The sequence below is a fragment of the Perognathus longimembris genome, chromosome 7 (assembly GCF_023159225.1).
Source record: "Perognathus longimembris pacificus isolate PPM17 chromosome 7, ASM2315922v1, whole genome shotgun sequence".
In the NCBI taxonomy this organism is placed as follows: domain Eukaryota; kingdom Metazoa; phylum Chordata; class Mammalia; order Rodentia; family Heteromyidae; genus Perognathus; species Perognathus longimembris.
Genome location: NC_063167.1, coordinates 28,382,172 through 28,398,671, shown reverse-complemented (window position 1 = coordinate 28,398,671; position 16,500 = coordinate 28,382,172). Strand labels below are relative to the sequence as shown.

At 46.1% G+C, this 16,500-nt stretch overlaps 1 protein-coding gene across 2 annotated transcripts; it reads right to left on the bottom strand.

The window, feature by feature from the left end:
• Window positions 1-287: 287 nt before the first annotated feature.
• On the bottom strand, window positions 288-16,091 carry Mpl (MPL proto-oncogene, thrombopoietin receptor). Of its 2 annotated transcripts, none has more exons than XM_048351075.1 (12): window positions 16,013-16,091; window positions 15,726-15,858; window positions 15,264-15,442; window positions 14,418-14,710; window positions 13,845-14,007; window positions 13,424-13,550; window positions 6,067-6,251; window positions 5,813-5,955; window positions 3,720-3,879; window positions 3,513-3,609; window positions 706-793; window positions 288-518 (listed from the first exon to the last, which is right to left on the bottom strand). In XM_048351075.1, exons 1-12 carry the CDS (start codon window positions 16,089-16,091, stop codon window positions 288-290), a joined length of 1,878 nt encoding a protein of 625 aa, XP_048207032.1. The 2 variants fall into 2 exon arrangements, with proteins under 2 accessions (XP_048207032.1, XP_048207033.1); XM_048351076.1 differs by having other exon boundaries at window positions 14,418-14,543; window positions 15,268-15,442.
• Between the last annotated feature and the right edge of the window lie 409 nt (window positions 16,092-16,500).

Genomic DNA, 16,500 nt, shown 5'->3' with positions numbered 1-16,500 from the left:
CAGAGCAAAGGACACAGACACATAGGTGGGGATGTCTAGCTTCTATCCTGCCTTGAAGTAATGTGTAGGTCCAAGCAAGGAATCAGTGTTTTTCAGCAGAAGTGGTTTTAACCACCTTTTATAATAGGGCCTTGTTTTGTCAGGAATAGGATAGAAAGATCAGTGTGGTGAAGCCCAAGGAAGCCAGGAGACAGGAATGGATGTGACGTCTGAGGCCTTGGGAGCAGGGTGAGAAGGTTTGCAGAGTTTTATATCTGTCCAGGGAACTGGAAGTGAGGGGCCTGCCTTTAGGGCTGCTGCCAGCAGCTTAGTGGTAGGTAGGAATGGTTGGCAATGTGGGTGGTGCAGCAGGATCCGGATTGAGCCATGGTCTCCAGGCAAGAAGGCTGGAGGCCTCGGTAGTCCACCTGAGCCTGGGAGGAACACAAAGGCAAGGGAGTCTTCTCTGAGGACTTGGGTACGATTTCTAGGAGGCTGGGTTCCGTGTCTTCATAGCTATCTGTGACTGTAGCCTTGGGCTAAGAGAAATGAACAAAAGGAGCTGGATTAGAGCAGCTTCTGGGGGGCTGGACTGTAGTAGAAGGAAAATTGGGCTAGGGGTAGTGCCTGAGGGCGGCACACTGCTAGGCAAGACCCTTGAACAAGTTGCATTGGGTGGTCATGGGTGGTGAGGAGAGGAGAAAGTAGGAGAGAGCATGTACTCACTGGACTGAGGGCTGCAGTATCTCTCAGGTACTGGCCGAGGACACGGTGCAGGTCTGGAAGTGAGGGCCACAGGGCATGCCTCATTCGCCTAGGGGTGAAGGAAGAAGTGGAGTCTGGATTGCAGGAATGAATTGGGAGGGATGAAGAGAACACTGGAGCAGCACAGTGTAGTAGGCAATGAGGTGGTGGAGGAGGACAGCTTGGAGAGACGGGAGTGTAAAGCAAGATAAGGGAAACCTCAGGTGGGAGAGGGAGATGGTCCCTGGTGAGCAGCTTCAGAAAGAATAGTGCAGAGTATTGCAGAACTTCCTCAAACAGTCCTGCTTTAGGACCTTTGCACTTGATCTTCTCTCTCCGGAAACACTTGGTGGACACTTCATTTACATCTCTGCTCTCATGTGATCCTGATGGGCAATGCCTTCTTCACTAATTAATAGTAACATTTCCTTCCTTCTCACTATTTCATGCTCTGCTTTATTTTTCTTCCTTCCCTTCTGTTCTTTTTATGGTGGTTGTTTTCTTAAGACAGGGTCTCCGTATAATTGACTAGACTGTCCTCAAACTCAGGATCTTTCTGAGTGTCTGGAGTGTTGGTATTCCAGATACCACCATGCCTGGTTGCCTTTCCTTTTCTTTATAGCACTTGGCTTGTTTTATAGTTATTGTATATCAATACAATATATATGTGTATGAGTGTATATATATAAATATATGATATATGTCTAGATCAAACCCCTTGGGAGCAGAGTTTGTGCAGTTTTCACTCCTGTATCTTCAGCATCTGGCCCATAGTAAGTGCTTTAGAAATGACTTGAATGGGGCTGGGAATATGGCCTAGTGGTAGAGTGCTGGCCTTGCGTACATGAAGCCCTGGGTTTGATTCCTCAACACCACATAAATAAGAAAAACCAGAAGTGGCGCTGTGGCTCAGGTGGTAGAGTGCTAGCCTTGAGCAAAAAGAAGCCAGGGACAGTGCTCAGGCCCTAAGTCTAAGCCCCAGGACTGGCAAAAAAAAAGAAAAGAAACGAAAAAAGAAATGAATTGAATGGATGCAGAAAACTAGTGGTGCTTCTTATTAAATTACTGCACAGAGCTGGGCATCAGTGGCTCATGCTTCTACTCCTTGCTAGTCAGAAGAATGAGACCTGGAGGATTTCAGTTCAAAGCTAGCCTGGACAGAAAAATCTATGAGACTCTGTCTCCAATAAACTAGCAAAATGCTAGACTGGAGGTGTGGCTCACATGTTAGAGCACCAGCACCGAGCTAGAAAGCTGAATGAGAGCTTAATATCTTGAGTTCAAGCCCCAGTACCAGAAGAAGAAAAAATCACCACACAGGGTCATTGGTCTGGGAGTACAGTCTAAGATGAATTGGGGAACCCTCCAGTTGTTTAACCTCATAGTTCTACATGGAAGGACTTCTAGCTGGACATTTCTGGCTTCTTCCATCACCTTATGTCTATGTCCTCAGGGCAAGTAAGGTAAATTATTACCTAATCATGGAAAAGAAATCAAGTATTCCTGGTTCAGCAGCACCTTCCCCCCAACATTTTTGTTGGATCTGGCTCTCTGCATAAGGCTTCATTCCAGGGTGTGCATACACACAGGCAGATTAAAAGTTCCAAGAGAAACATGTTCAAAGGCAGCTGTGAGTCCACAAGAGGGGTCCCTGATCCAGCCTAGGACTATGAAAACACAATGCTATTTCACTTCTGAGTATTCAATAATCAGCAGCCAATACCAGTTTGAGCACTGAGGTGGTATGGATTCTACCCTTCATGCTTATAATTTCCAGTGACATTTCTCCTCAGCCCTCACAAGAGTGAGTTACTCATTACTAACATTTATTTAAGGGCCTGCTGCTTGGCAGGCTCTGTGCTGAGGATTTAAAAATTACCAAGTAAGGTATAATGGAGAAGACATAAAGAAGTACATGCAAGGCCAAGGAGATGGGGGTGATTCAGTGGAGGAGTGTGTCCTTAACATTACGCATGAGCCCCGAGTTCATTTTCTAGAAAAAAAAAAGAAAGAAAAACAAATACAATAAAACGATCATAGAACACAGAAGAGCAGCCAATGAAGGCAGGTCAGGAAGAGTTTTTCTTAAGAGTAAATGAAGAAAGTTATTTATAGATGAATATGTATTCCTTAGCCAGGAGAATAATCTAGGCACAGAGGACATTCTGTGCAAAGACGCTGAGAAGTTAAAAAAAAATAAAATAAAAGGCTGTGGAGAAAATCACCCAACAGTTTAGCCAGGCTGATACAGGGGATAGAAGAGGGGCATGCAAGGCTCCGTGGTCTGGCCTTTATCCTGGGGAGCTACTGAAGGGATTGAAGGAGAATGACAGGCTCACAGGTGCCTTTTGGAAAGGTTTTTCTGGTGGCTTTGTGAGGCTAACTGGGAGAGAGGAGAGGCCCTGTTTCAGTGAGTCCAGTCGCATGTCATGGCTGGAGAAAGGGAGTCATTGTTTGAAGGATGGTTCAGAGGTGAAATGACCAGACCTGATGTGATGGCCTACTGGATAAACTGGGGTGAAGAGGGAGGCACTAAAGTGTCCTGGTTTGAGCCCAGGATGAAGGGCTAGCCAGATCACTGACATGGGCAGTGAGAAGGGGCTGCCTGAAGTGTCTGGTAGAGTGGGCATGTTCGACTCTGGGAGCGTGCAGGAAACAGCTGAAGTTATAGGCAGGTGTAGACTTGGGGTGGCATCCAGTGACCCAAGGATGCAGCTTCTAAACGAACCTCGGGGGCCCGCTGGCCACGCCGGGCCCGCTCCCCTTCTCCCTCTTGGCAGGGGTGGTACCTGTAGTGCACAGGAAACTGCCACCTCAGCAGCAGCAGGCCCAGGAGGGCACTGAGGCCCAGCACCAGGAGCAGAGCCGTCACCAAGGAGATCCAGGCTAGGGGACAAAAAGCGTTGGACCTGGGCCCACTCCCCTCAGGCCCCGCCCCGTCCTGCCCCGGCCACCCGGGGAGCTGCGCTCGGTGCGCCCCGCCTGCCCGGCCTCACCGCTCTCCGAGGCCGTCTCCACGCTCGCAGGGGCCGACCAGGCGCTCCACGGGCCCCGATAGGTGGGACCGTGGAGCCGAGCGCGCAGCTGTAAGCTGTAGCGGGACCGAGGTCGTAGCTCCAGGCTTCCGCCCCGGGCACCCAGAGGCGGCTCCAGCACCTGCGCGGAGAAGCCAGCAATGGGCCAGGCTCCCGGCATCAAAGGCTCAGCACTGCTACGACCAAAATGCCACCAGTCAACCCCCCCCACCCCCCGCCCCGCGGAAGGCTGGAATCTCCACCAAGGGCCGGCCGCTTGCAAAACACTCTTCCTCCCCATAGCGCGCTGAATGGAGAGCCCTGAGCTCTCCCATGTTGCTGGAGAAGCGCACCAGAGCACACACACCGCACTCAGACCTCACCTTCTCAGCCCCGCGCATCTGGACACGTTAGGATTCCCTCCCCACACTACTGAGATCTCTGACTAGGAGATGCAGCCCTGATGGGGCGCTGACCACCCTGTGGCACACCCAGATATCCAGAACCACACAGACGGTGACAAGAATATTAACATGTCCTAGAAGATGCTAGATCTGTGTGTGCTAGGTGCTTGGGCTTCACACCCAAGTGTAAGACTATTAACTTAATGATTTAGGAAGTTATAAATTACCGACAATATGCAAACATTGTGCTTGGCACTGGAGACAAAGATAAATGACTCACTCTCTCACATAGCTAATGAGACAATCAAACAAAGAATCACAACAACTAATTAGTACAAAGTACCATGGCAACCCAAAGAAACGTCTAATGCTGCCTGAGCTGCTTGATTGGGGATCAAAGGATAGTTGGGTGTGCTATGGCCACAGGTGGGAAAGCTGGATGGTCAAAGAGAAAGCTAACGTAGTACTAGTAAGGACTTGAAGAGTTAGGATGCTATTTAATTTAACTTTTTTGTTGTTGTTGTTCCAGTCCTGGGGCTTGAACTCAGTGCTTGGGCTTTGTCCCTGAGCCTCTCTGTGCTCAAGGCTAGTGCTTCTACCACTTGAACCACAGCCCCACTTCTGGCTTTTTCGGTTTATGTGGTACTGAGAAATCGAACCCAGGGCTTCATGCATGGTAGGCAAGCACTCTACCACTAAGCCACATTCCCAGCCCCTTAATTTACTTGTTGATAAATAGGAAGGAAGGAAAGGGAAAAGAGAAAGGAAAAGATTGTATGATTCCCGGCTTCATTACTGAATCAGTGGTGGCAATTTCAGAGACAGGAAACAGGAGTAAGCTTGAAGAAGTGTTGTATGGTTCTAGTTTGTAAAGTTGAACAGTTACTGGGTTTAGTGGGCTCTACCTGTAGTCCCAGCACTCAGGATGCTGAGGTGAGATAATCCTGAGTTCTGGGCTAGACTAGGCTACAAAGTGAAACTCTCTCAAGAAAGAAAAAAAGTTTACAGCCAAACCAATTAATGGTCATGTCAGATAGCAATTACTCTTTGGTGCTAAGGTGACTAGGGGACAAAAGTCGTTTACACAATACTAGAAATAGTTTGTATCTTGGTCTTGGTAATGGATATATGGCTGTGTATATGTAAAACAATTCAATATTGAAGGTTTGTATACTTCATTGTGTGTGAGGTAAACCTCGGTAAAAGTACATTAGAGGAGGCAGATTAGTTTTGAATACAGTGAATCTGAACTGTGTGAGATAAAGTGGTTGTTTTAGGTACAGCTGTCTGGTAAGACGCACATACATGTGCCAGAGGAGAATAAAATAGGGCAGAAAAATAACATTAGTGTATATGGAACACCATCTATATGCCAAGCACTATGCTAGGTACTTACTTATTTTCTAACTCTATATAGTAGATAGCTTTATTCACATTTCACCAACAAGGAAGTAGGGACTTTGAAAGTTGAGGTAATTTGCCTGTTTCTTAACTTCTTTTCAGTATATTAGTTAGGCCAGGGGAACCAGCAGTTCCCAAGAGCAGTTACAGCTGAATCAGATAAACACAGATGTACAAGCCGGGCCATAGCTATAGGAACACAGTATAGACATGGTAGACCTTAGGAAGGATACGCGAAGTAGTCTGTGGACATTTGTTACTTGGTTGTACCTTCCAGTTCTGATGGCCTTCTCCTGTGTATCGAAGCTGATAGCAGGTCTCTTGAGCTGCCCAGGATGATGGGTGCTGCCATTCCAATTCCAGCTGCCCACTGGAGACCTCCTTCCAATGCAAGCTTGGGGTGGGGAGGAGTACTACAGGGATTTCAGCAGGGACTGAGTTATGAGGCATGCCACCAGGGCCAGGGGGCAGAGGGTTAGAGTTAGGTAGTGAGAAACGTGTGGGAGGAACAGGGAAGATCTTACCAGCCTGGTGGATCCAGAAAGGGGATCCTAGGTAGCTGTGAACAGCACCCTGGCTGGTGGTCACCTCTACAAGCATGTGAATAATGCTGTCATTTCGTGACCTGAAGTGGCAGCGAGAGAACTGAGGAAGCTGGAATCCTGGATCTGGTTCTTCCTTCTCTTCACACTTCTCCCAGACAGGGTCCCTAAGAAATAGCCCAATATGGTGATTGCAGCAGGCCTGTCCAAGAGAATCATGGCTGTCCTCCCCATCTCACAGAAACCATGGCCCGTATGGATGGCAAATCTAACTCCTCCCTGGATGGACCTCGTCTTTACACCAGCAGGCCCTGCCTCTCTCTTCCCCTTGAGCTTGTATGATATTTGAAAATAGCACCTTTTGTAGAATTCAGGTCTTGGCTCACCAGTCTATAACTTTGGGCAAATTATTTGCTGTGCATAGCAAGCACAAGGCCCTGAGTTAAAAACCCAGGATTGCCTCCTCATACACCCCAAACAAAAACAAACACAAAACTCCACTCTAGTTTCTTCCTGTTTTTTTTTTTTTTCTTGCCAGTCCTGGGGCTTGAACTCAGGGCCTGAGCACTGTCCTTGGCTTCTTTCTGCTCAAGGCTAGCACTCTACCACTTGAGCCACAGCACCACTTCCAGCTTTTTCTATATATGTGGTGCTGAGGAATCAAACCCAGGGCTTCATGTAAACGAGGCGAGCACTTTACCACTAGGCCATATTCCCAGCCCTAGTTTCTTCCTGTTCGTAAAATGGGCTGATACCTATCTCACAGGACTTCTTCAAAGAGGAAAGATCTTTTATCTTTCTAGAGGGAAACATCTTTGTATTTTAAAACTGTTCTTAGGCAGGTGCTGGTGGCTCCTGCCTGTAGTCCTAGCTAATCAGGAGGCTGAGATCTGAGGATTACAGTTCAAAGCCAGCTGAGGCAGGAAAGTCCATGAGACTCTTATTTCCAATTAATCTCCAGAAAATGGGAAGTGGTGCTGTGGTTGGGCACTAGCCTTGAGCTGAAGACCTCAGGGACAGCTCCCAGGCCCAGAGTTCAAACCCCATGGCCACCACAGCCAACAACAATTATTTTCATATAGTTACCCTTCCATTGGCTATTTTACATTAGATTATGACAACAGCTATTACAACAGCTTCTTAGATGGCTTTTTGCCTCTATTTCCACCACTGCTTTCATTTTTTTCCTCCACATGGCTACTAGAATTTGCTTCTTTTTTTTTTTTTTTTTTGGCCAGTCCTAGGCCGTGAACTCAGGGCCTGAGCACTGTCCCTGGCTTCTTTTTTGCTCAAGGCTAGCACTTGAGCCACAGCGCCACTTCTGGCCATTTTCTGTATACGTGGTGCTGAGGAATCGAACCCAGGGCCTCATGTATACGAGGCAAGCACTCTTGCCACTAGGCCATATTCCCAACCCTAGAATTTGCTTCTAATGATATCAATCTGACAATGTTCAGAATATATCATAAATCTATTTATTTTTATCATTGTCACATAAGATGAAAACACTAGATTAAAGCCTTCTAATTTTATTTATGATTTTACAGAGAAACACCCTCCTTTTAGTTTCTTTTTTTTTTTTTTTTTTTTTTTGAGACAGGGTCTTGCTATCATGTTCAGGCTGGCCTTAAACCCATGATTTTCCTGCTTCAACTATTTCTGAGTGCTGGGACTCCACCTGGATTTTTTGTTTGTTTTTGTGCTGAAGGTTGATCCCAGTGTCTCCTGCTTTCTTAGGCAACTTTCTGCCACTGAACTATGTCCCTAGCTCTGAGATATATCTTTTTTCATTAAAAATTTTTTTAGAACTAGGAATGTGGCTTAGTGGTAGAGTGCTTGCCTAGCATGCATAAAATATTGGGTTTGATTCCTCAGTACCACAGACACAGAAAAAGCCAGAAGTGGCACTGTGGCTCAAGTGGTAGAATGCTAGCCTTAAGCAAAAAAAGCTCAAATTCAAGCCCCAGGCCTGACAGATAGTTTACAGGTGTGATTCAAGGGCTCCCACTTATTCTTCCTCCTAAAATCCTTCAACGGCCAATGGCGTCTCATCCCACTTGGCATAAAATCCAAGATAAACTGGATGCTGCTGACTCACGCCTGTAATCCTTCCTTCTCAGGAGGCTAAGATCTGAGGATTGAGGTTCAAAGCCAGCCCAGGCAGGAAAGTCCATGAGACTATCTCCAATAAACTACTTTAAAAAGCTGGAAGTGGCACTGTGACTCAAGTGAGTGCTAGCCTTGAGTAAAAGAAGCTCAGGGACAACACTCAGGCCTCAGGACTGGGGAAAAAAAAAAAACACAAAAAAAAAACCCCAAGCTAAATGGTATGTCCATAAACTCTATATAATTTGGTTCCTCCTTCCTTCACTGTTCTTTTTTTCCTGTGATTTTACCCTTCATCTACATGGGCCTTCTGCTTCTACCACAAATATGCCACATGTCCTGTCTTTATGTTTAGTCTTTGCCCTGCATTTCTCCCTTTTGTATCTTGTATCTCAGCTAACCTATTACCTCCTTGGTGAGGCTTTTTTGAGTACTCTGTCTAAAGTAATGCTTCCTTTGCTTAGTCTTTATCATATAACCTTGTTGCTTTATCTTTGTAACTTTTTTTCCTTGTTCTGTCTCCTACTCCCCACTAAAATATAAGCCCTATCAATGCTGGATCCTTTCCCTACTTTTTGTTGTTGTTGTTATTGGGATCAAACCCAGAGCCTCATATATATTAGGCAAGCACTGTATCTTTCATTGAGCTACATCCCCAGCCCCAGAATATTTTTTTATTTTGTCACTCTATTCCCAATGCCTGGCATAAAGTCACCTCAATAATATGTTTATTGAGCAAGTGAATCATGTCTGCTTCTTGATGACAAATTATGTCATCTATAAAACACTATGTATATATTTATATGTTTACTCATTTACTCACCAAACAATTGGTACTCAGGTGCCAGGCATTGTGCTAGGCCTTCTGAGTACATATGGGAGAAACAGAAAACAGGTATTTTCTGTAATATGGACAGGCTGACCTAGGAGCATCACAGAGGAACAGAGGGATGTCTAACCTTGATTGCAGAGACAGGGAATGCTTTGTGCCTAAGGTTTAGATTGAGACCTGGGCTAGAAGTAGGCTAGGTAAAGGGTACAGCTGAGCATCTCAGGCACATGCTAATGCTCACATAAGAGTGTCTGTGTGTGTGTGTGTGTGTGTGTGTGTGTGTGTGTGTGCGTGCACATTCATGCAGTGCTTTGGAGGAAATGCTAAATGGTACAGAATGATATTAGGATACAGGACTTAGTGATATATTGTAATATGACACAGGGCCTAATGAAAATGCCTGTGAGGGTTCAGCCCACTCACGGGCAGCTTTGTGGCCTTTCCAAGGAGTTTGAACTCAATCTTGAGGCAATTGTGGAGGCATTTAAGGATTTTAAACAGAAAAGTGTCATAATTACCATGTACTGCATAAGATCACTCTTAGCTGCAGCTTGTAGGAAGGATTTCTGAGGGGTAGGTAGAAAGAGAGCACCCCATTAGGTCATTGTTGTGGTTTTCCATGTGCCAAGTGAAGATAGGTGGTGGAAGTGAGCCAGAGTGAAAAATGATTCAAGAGATATTGAAGAGGTATGAGTGGCCAATCCATTTCTGTTGGATGTAGAGGACATAGGAATGGGAAAAATCCTGTGTGACTTCTATGTGGAAACTGAGTTCATGGTAGAATAGAGGGCAAAGAAGAGGAAAAGTAGAAGCCGGTGCTAGTGGCTCACACCTATCATCTGAGCTACTCAGGAGGCTGAGATCTGAAGACTGAAAGGATATGTCCCGGCCATCCCAGAGGACCATGCAGAGATAATCACAGACAGGAGAAGAAGGTTCATAAGGAGGTTTATTAGTGGGGCCATAGTTCCCACAGGAGAGGGAGCTGCATGGCGCCTGCACCTTATCCAGGTGGCAGCTTCTCTCTCTGGGGGTAAAGGGGAAGTAGGTAGGTAGTGAGTAGGAGTGGCTCGTTAGGTATGGGTGGGTCTTGGGGCTAGTGGGAGAAGCTGAGGAGCTGAGGTTAGGGAACTGTTAACAAAGACTGTAGTTCAAAGCCTGTAGATAAATCCAAGAGACTCTTAACTCCAATTAACTAACATAAAGCTGCAGGTATAGTTCAAGGGATAGAGTGCCATCCTTGAATGCAAAAGCCAAACAAGAGCACAAGGCTCTGAGTTCAAGCTCCAATACTGGCACATGTGCATACACACACACACTCACACACTCACACACACACACACACACACACACACACACACGGAAAACAGGTTTTGCTAGGAGAAATGATGGTTTCAGCTTTGTCACCCTTTAATCCATGCTTGGACTGTACCTCTGCACAGTGGAAATCTGTACTGTTTATTTAAAAGAATGACATCTTTTTGTAATGAGTTCTAAGACTTAGTTAAAAACTAAATTAACAGGGGCTGGGAATATGGCCTAGTGGCAAGAGTGCTTGCCTCCTACACATGAAGCTCTCGGTTCGATTCCCCAGCACCACATATATGGAAAACGGCCAGAAGGGGCGCTGTGGCTCAGGTGGCAGAGTGCTAGTCTTGAGGGGGAAGAAGCCAGGGACGGTGCTCAGGCCCTGAGTCTAAGGCCCAGGACTGGCCAAAAGAAAAACAAAAACAAAAACAAAAAAAACTGAATTAACAAATGATGTAAGACTAATCATGTAGCTCAGTGGTAGAGCACTTGCCTAGCATCTATGAGGCCCTGGGTTCTATCCCTAGTACCACAAAAACAAAAATAAAACCATATACTTATATGTGTATATATAAAGTGTGATATATATATATAATGTGATACATGTAATGTGATTATATATAATATGATCATGTATGTGTGTGTGTTAGTAGATAATGTTTTAATTAAAATTTTATTGACAAGGTGATATACAGAGGGAGTACAGTTACATAATAAGGTAGTGAGTACATTTCTTGTCATATTTATTATACCCTCCATCATTTTTCTTTCCTTTCCCTAGTACAGGTCATAGTATATAATTTTTAAAATTGTGTGCATGTATACTGGTCCTGGAGCTTGAACTCAAGGCCTAGGGCTGTCCCTGAACTATTGTGTTCAAGCTAGTGCTCCACTACTAGAGCTCCACTTCTGATTTTGGGTGGTTAATCAATGATAAGAATCTCATGTACTTTCCTGCCTGGGCTGTTTCAAACCACAATTCTGAGATCTCAGCCTCCTGAGTTGCTAGGATTATAGGTGTGAGCCACTGGTGTTTGGCTCCCAATTTTTATTTAAAATTAAATATTTTATATAACTTTTATTTTTTTACCAGGCTATTAAATCCATTTATTAAAGAACTGAAATTGTATTCAACTTCATAATCTAGGAAGCCATCACTTCAGTAGAAACAAAGTAGTAATGACAACAACTATTTCACTCTCCTGCCCTCAAGTCAAGTCATCATCACTACTTTACACAGGCATGCTGCTTGTAGAGTGCTCACACCAACATAGACTAGATAGTGCTGCTAAGCAGGATTTCAATGTTAAGTTGGCTTGCAACATTCTGTAATCCATCTGTGTGAGTTTGTTGGTATTGCTTAAACTCGGCCCGAGCATTGTCCCTTAACCATTTGCTCAAGGCTAGCACTCTACCATTTGAACCACTTCCAGCTTTTTGCTGGTTAACTGGAGATAAGAATTTAATGGACTTTCCTTCCTGAGCTGGCTTCAAACCAATATCCTCACACCCCCGCCTAGCTAGGATTCTAGGTGTGCAACGCCAGTGTCCAGATGGTACCTTTTTCTTCTCTAGTACTTTTTTAGGCAACAGGATCTTGCCTTGTAGGCCAACTGAAGTTGGTCTTCAATTCCCAGGCCTGCCTCTTGGCCTGCTGGGATTGCAGGCATGTACCACCACTTCTGGCTTCTGTAAGTCTTATGTAACTTTTAAATGTATAGAAGCAAAGAGAAATACATTATAATTATTGAGTGCCTTTAAAATTATTCATTGAACTGTTTTATTTTGCTGATACTGGACTTGTTTATGGTCCTCACATTCACTCTCCTTGGTCATGTTTGATAGCTGATGCTCTACCACTTGAGCCACATGTCCAGCCTTTTTGTTTTTTGAGACATGTTTCAATAGGCTGGCCTCTGCCTTAGCCTCCCTTACAACCCTCCTGCCTCCTGAAAGCTAGAAATATAGGCATGTGCCACCATACCCATATCACCCAGCAATTTTTAACTAAGCACCTGTGTGTTTCAGATAGATGAGAGCACATTTGTGAGTAAAAACATACATGAACTTTGTCCTCCTGGGTCATATATATAGTCAAGGTCAGCTTTTCTCAACTGGAGTTCTGGGAGATAATTTTTTAGTCAACCAAATAACCACATGAAACATAAATGTTAAATTGTAAACTGTGAAAAGAACAAGAGCATAAAATGTTGTGCTATTGGATCTAAAAAGAAAGTTCAGGGAGGGCTCCCTAAGGAGTAAGTAGAAGTAAAGATTGGAGATCTGGAGAAATAGTACGTGCTAAGACTTGGATGCAGAAGAGAATATGGCAGATATAAGGGAACCAATAAGGCCAGTGCTGGAACAGAGGGAGCAAAGGGCAGTGTAGCACAGAAGCTGAAACACATAGGTGGGAGGTAGATCTTCAGACCTTTAGAAGACCTTGATAGATTTCTTTAAAGCTGAGAGTGTTTTGTTCAGTTTAGTGCTTTTAAAAGATTTCTCCAGTCTCCAGGTTGGAAGAGATCGGTTCTTTTCAGTAGTGGAGTGAGAGATGGCGATGGCTTGGACCAACATAATGGCAGCGCTAGATAACAATGGACACAATCTAGTGATATTTAGTAGAAGTCAAACTCAGTAATAAAGGTCAGTGAGGAGTTTGGTGGAAAAGGCCAGGCTAATTTTTGTCTAGATTCAACAGATCAGAGACCATTCTTGACCATGGGAAGTTGTAGTATATACTTGAGTGTGGAAGGCCATACCAAGTATGAATTTTACACAGATCTAGCAATGTTTGAGCTTTGCAAAAATCACTTTAAGTACAAAGCATGGGGAATTAATTGAAGTAAATGAGACTGTAGGCTGTGACAATGATGTGATGTGATTGAGGCATTCCCAGGAGGAATGGAAAGAAAAGGTTGAGAATACAAAACATCTGTTTGAGGGAGAGTAGAGAACAAAGCACAGACACTGGTTTGGAGTCAAAAACAGGAGTGTGAAGAGGACCATGAGCAAATCTTTTCCTTTTTCTGCTGGTTTTAGCATCTCTCCCAAGACATCACACTTAACCAACAAACTCAGTTCAACTCTTACCTGTCTGCAGGGCAGCACCGTGCCTTGCTGTGGTGGAAGAAGCCTTGGGAGCTAGTATGGTTGTGTTGCTGCCACTGACAGGTAACATTCGTCAGGTCCAAGGTAAAGCATTGAAGCCCAATTGTCACTGAGGTAAAAATATGAAGCCCTATTAGAGCCATGCCTAGTCAGTCTATAGAGCTGTAGATAGTCTATAGAGTATCCAGATCATTTTTACATATACAACAGAACATCTGCTTCTTTTCTCTCTTCTCTCACCTCAGAAGAGTTTGCCCTATACAATGGCAAGCTGGCGGTCATCAGGCAGGACCATGGTTCCCACAGCCTTCACAGTCAGCCCAAGCTCCCCGCCCGCCCCCCCCGCAAAAAAAAAAAAAGGAAAAATTCTCCTTGCTATTTTCCCATTTCTTTGTTGACCCACCTGCATCCCGGGGAAGATCCACAGTCACAGGTAAAGACCAGGATCCCCAGGAACCACGGAGGGAGACCCCATCTGGTTGGCTACGCAACTGGAGCCAATAGGACTTGCCAGGCTGGAGCCCAGAGATGAGGCAACTTCCATCCCTGTCTTTCAAAGATGGATCCTGGGGATACAAGTCCCAGCATCAGAATCTAGGTCTGCCTTTCACCCAAGATACCTTTCACCCTGAATACTTGAAGCTCTATGCCATGTGTGTTTGGAGCTAGCTCCTTACTGGTGAGATGGACAGCACACAGAAGGGGGACTGGGTTGGTGGGCTTCAGGGGATATTCAGGGGTTTCTTAAAAGAAATCCCCATTAACCTGGAGGCCTGTTAGCTCTCAGTATTGTGGATGTAAATGATACAAAGTGAGATACCACCTAAAGAGAGAGGGCTCCTGAAAGGCAAATCAGAGTCTACAATAACTACCAAGGACAAACCCCAGTCTAGAATTCCCAAAGTATGACCTGTCCCTGCCTGGGGAAATGTTGGGGGAAGGGGATAGGAGGAGGAACAGAAGAAGATTGAAATACTTCTCCAGTTGGAGAGGTTAGTCCACGGGGTTGTGTTACTGTGGGCGGAGCACATGGAGACTGATGTAGGGCAGCGGCGGGGTTTGGCCTCTGCAGGGTTGGGCAGCAGGTTTCAGAGGAGAGCAGCTGATTAACTGTGGGGCCCGTGGAGTTCCTGGGATCCACTGGGCCATAGCGGAGTTCATGCCTCAGGAAAGCACTGATTTCAGGTACTGGGACTTCCCACTGGATCTGAAGTTCTCCTGGCTGACTCCCACCCACGGCCTTGATGACATGGGGGGGAGCCGGTAGACCTAAAGGCAAGACAGGGTAGATCAAAACTGCGAGTGCCACCAACCATCATTCAACCCATGGACTGTGAAAGGGGTGCCAGAGGTGGAATTAGGAGCAGCTCTGATTTTAAAAGATCACAGGTCATCACTCTTCCGAGATGAGGGCAGAGTAGGAAGGAAGGTTCCTTATCTTGTTCTTCCCTTCTTCACAAGAAGAGTGACTTCACTATAATGTAATGGTTTGCCAGTCTCCCTGCTCCTTAAAGCAGGGACTACTTTTCCTCTCTATATTGCTGTCTCCTGACGTGGCGCCTGGCATGACATGCATGGGTGTTCTATAGCTGTTGAATGGATGAGTAAATGAATATGTGTATGGTGGGATGAGCAGGGCGTTCCTGGTGTGAAGTGATTTGTAGGTTAGTTCTAGCTCTGGATGCTAAGGTTGGAGCCAATGGTAAAGGGACCTCAAGCTGCCTCTGGGGTTAGATAGTGGGGAATGTCCACATTATCCAGACAAGTCTGCTTCTAGGAGCTAGACGGCAGGCAGAGAACAGAGTGATCAAGATGTCCTTACCCACACTATCCACAAAGAGTACTCGTTGGATCAGAGTCTGGTTCAGGAGCACATTCTTCACCCAGAGGTGCAGTGGAAAGAAGAGGCGTACTTCATCCTGGGCTGGAAACTGGCACACGTGGCGGGTCCCAAAGTGGGGCACACTCTGAGAAGTCAGAGGGCAGGCACGGGGCTTCTCTCTGTTGGCAAAGGAGAGGTCCTACCTACACAGCCACCATGCTCAGCCCTGAGGACCCAGGTGGGGCCCATGCCCAGCTTCTCTTTCCATTACTGCCACTTTCTTCTCACTTCCTGGGATAGGTGGAATTAGGCTCCTGTGGTGCTGGGCCATGCATAAGGTGGTTACTTAGGGCCTACTGTAGTCTACTCATCCCCTGACAGGGCCAAAGAGAGGGAAACAAATAGGATGCACTAAGTACAGGGACAGATATATGGGGAGGTAGGGCACAGCCCAGCACCTACCCTGGGTAGGCGTATAGCAGCTGATATGACCCACTGGGTCCTGCCTCTTCCTCATCCCAGAAGCAAGTGAGGTCCTCAAATGTTTGGGAGAAACAGTTCAGGGGCTCTGAATCCGAGGCCAGCAAGGAGACATCTAAGAAACAGCTGATGAGCTGGGCTTTGGTTCCCCCCTCCCCCAGACATGTTTATAGGTAGGGAACTAGTGGGACCTTCTACCTTGCATCCTTTCCCAGGGCTCCCATCCCCTCCTAGGGTTCCCTATGCCTGGGCCCCTCTATATACCTCACCTTGGCTGGTGACTTGTGCCAGGTTTGGAGGGACTGGGAGGAGGCAGGAGGTGACCATGAAGAGGGCCCAGGAGGGCATCTTCTTCGGCACTGTGTGCCTGCCTTAGCCCGTCCTCCTTTCAGGAAGCTGGGCCCCAATCCCCTCCCAGGCCAACCCCTCAGGTTCCTGTCAGATACAGCCCCACGTCCTGTCCCTGTCCCTGCCCCTCTGGGGCCCATCCAGACCACACTGGGGCCAGGGGAGGGGGAGTGGGCAGAAGTGTAGGAAGACTTTGAAAGAGAGGACATAGGCCTTTTGATGGGAGGGGGATGGAGGAGTTTGTATTTGTCTGTCCACTAAAAGGAGAATAAGCCTATGTGTGTCCATGTCAACTATAACAGAACCGCACTCTACCATCAAGACTAGCAAAATTGAATGAGCACTTAATTAAGCTGCTCACACCAAGCACTTTGTACCTATTGACTTGGACAGCCCCTTACAGTAGTCT

What these genes read in the sequence shown, in the direction of transcription:
- Mpl (XM_048351075.1), bottom strand. Translation starts at nt 16,091, where the DNA reads ATGCCCTCCTGGGCCCTCTTCATGGTCACCTCCTGCCTCCTCCCAGTC. An exon ending in GGATCTTCCCCGGGATGCAG is followed by an intron (nt 13,551 to 13,844) that starts GTGGGTCAACAA and finishes TTTTTACCTCAG; the next exon opens with TGACAATTGGGCTTCAATGC. An exon ending in CGGTGCTGCCCTGCAGACAG is followed by an intron (nt 6,252 to 13,423) that starts GTAAGAGTTGAA and finishes GCTATTTCTTAG; the next exon opens with GGACCCTGTCTGGGAGAAGT.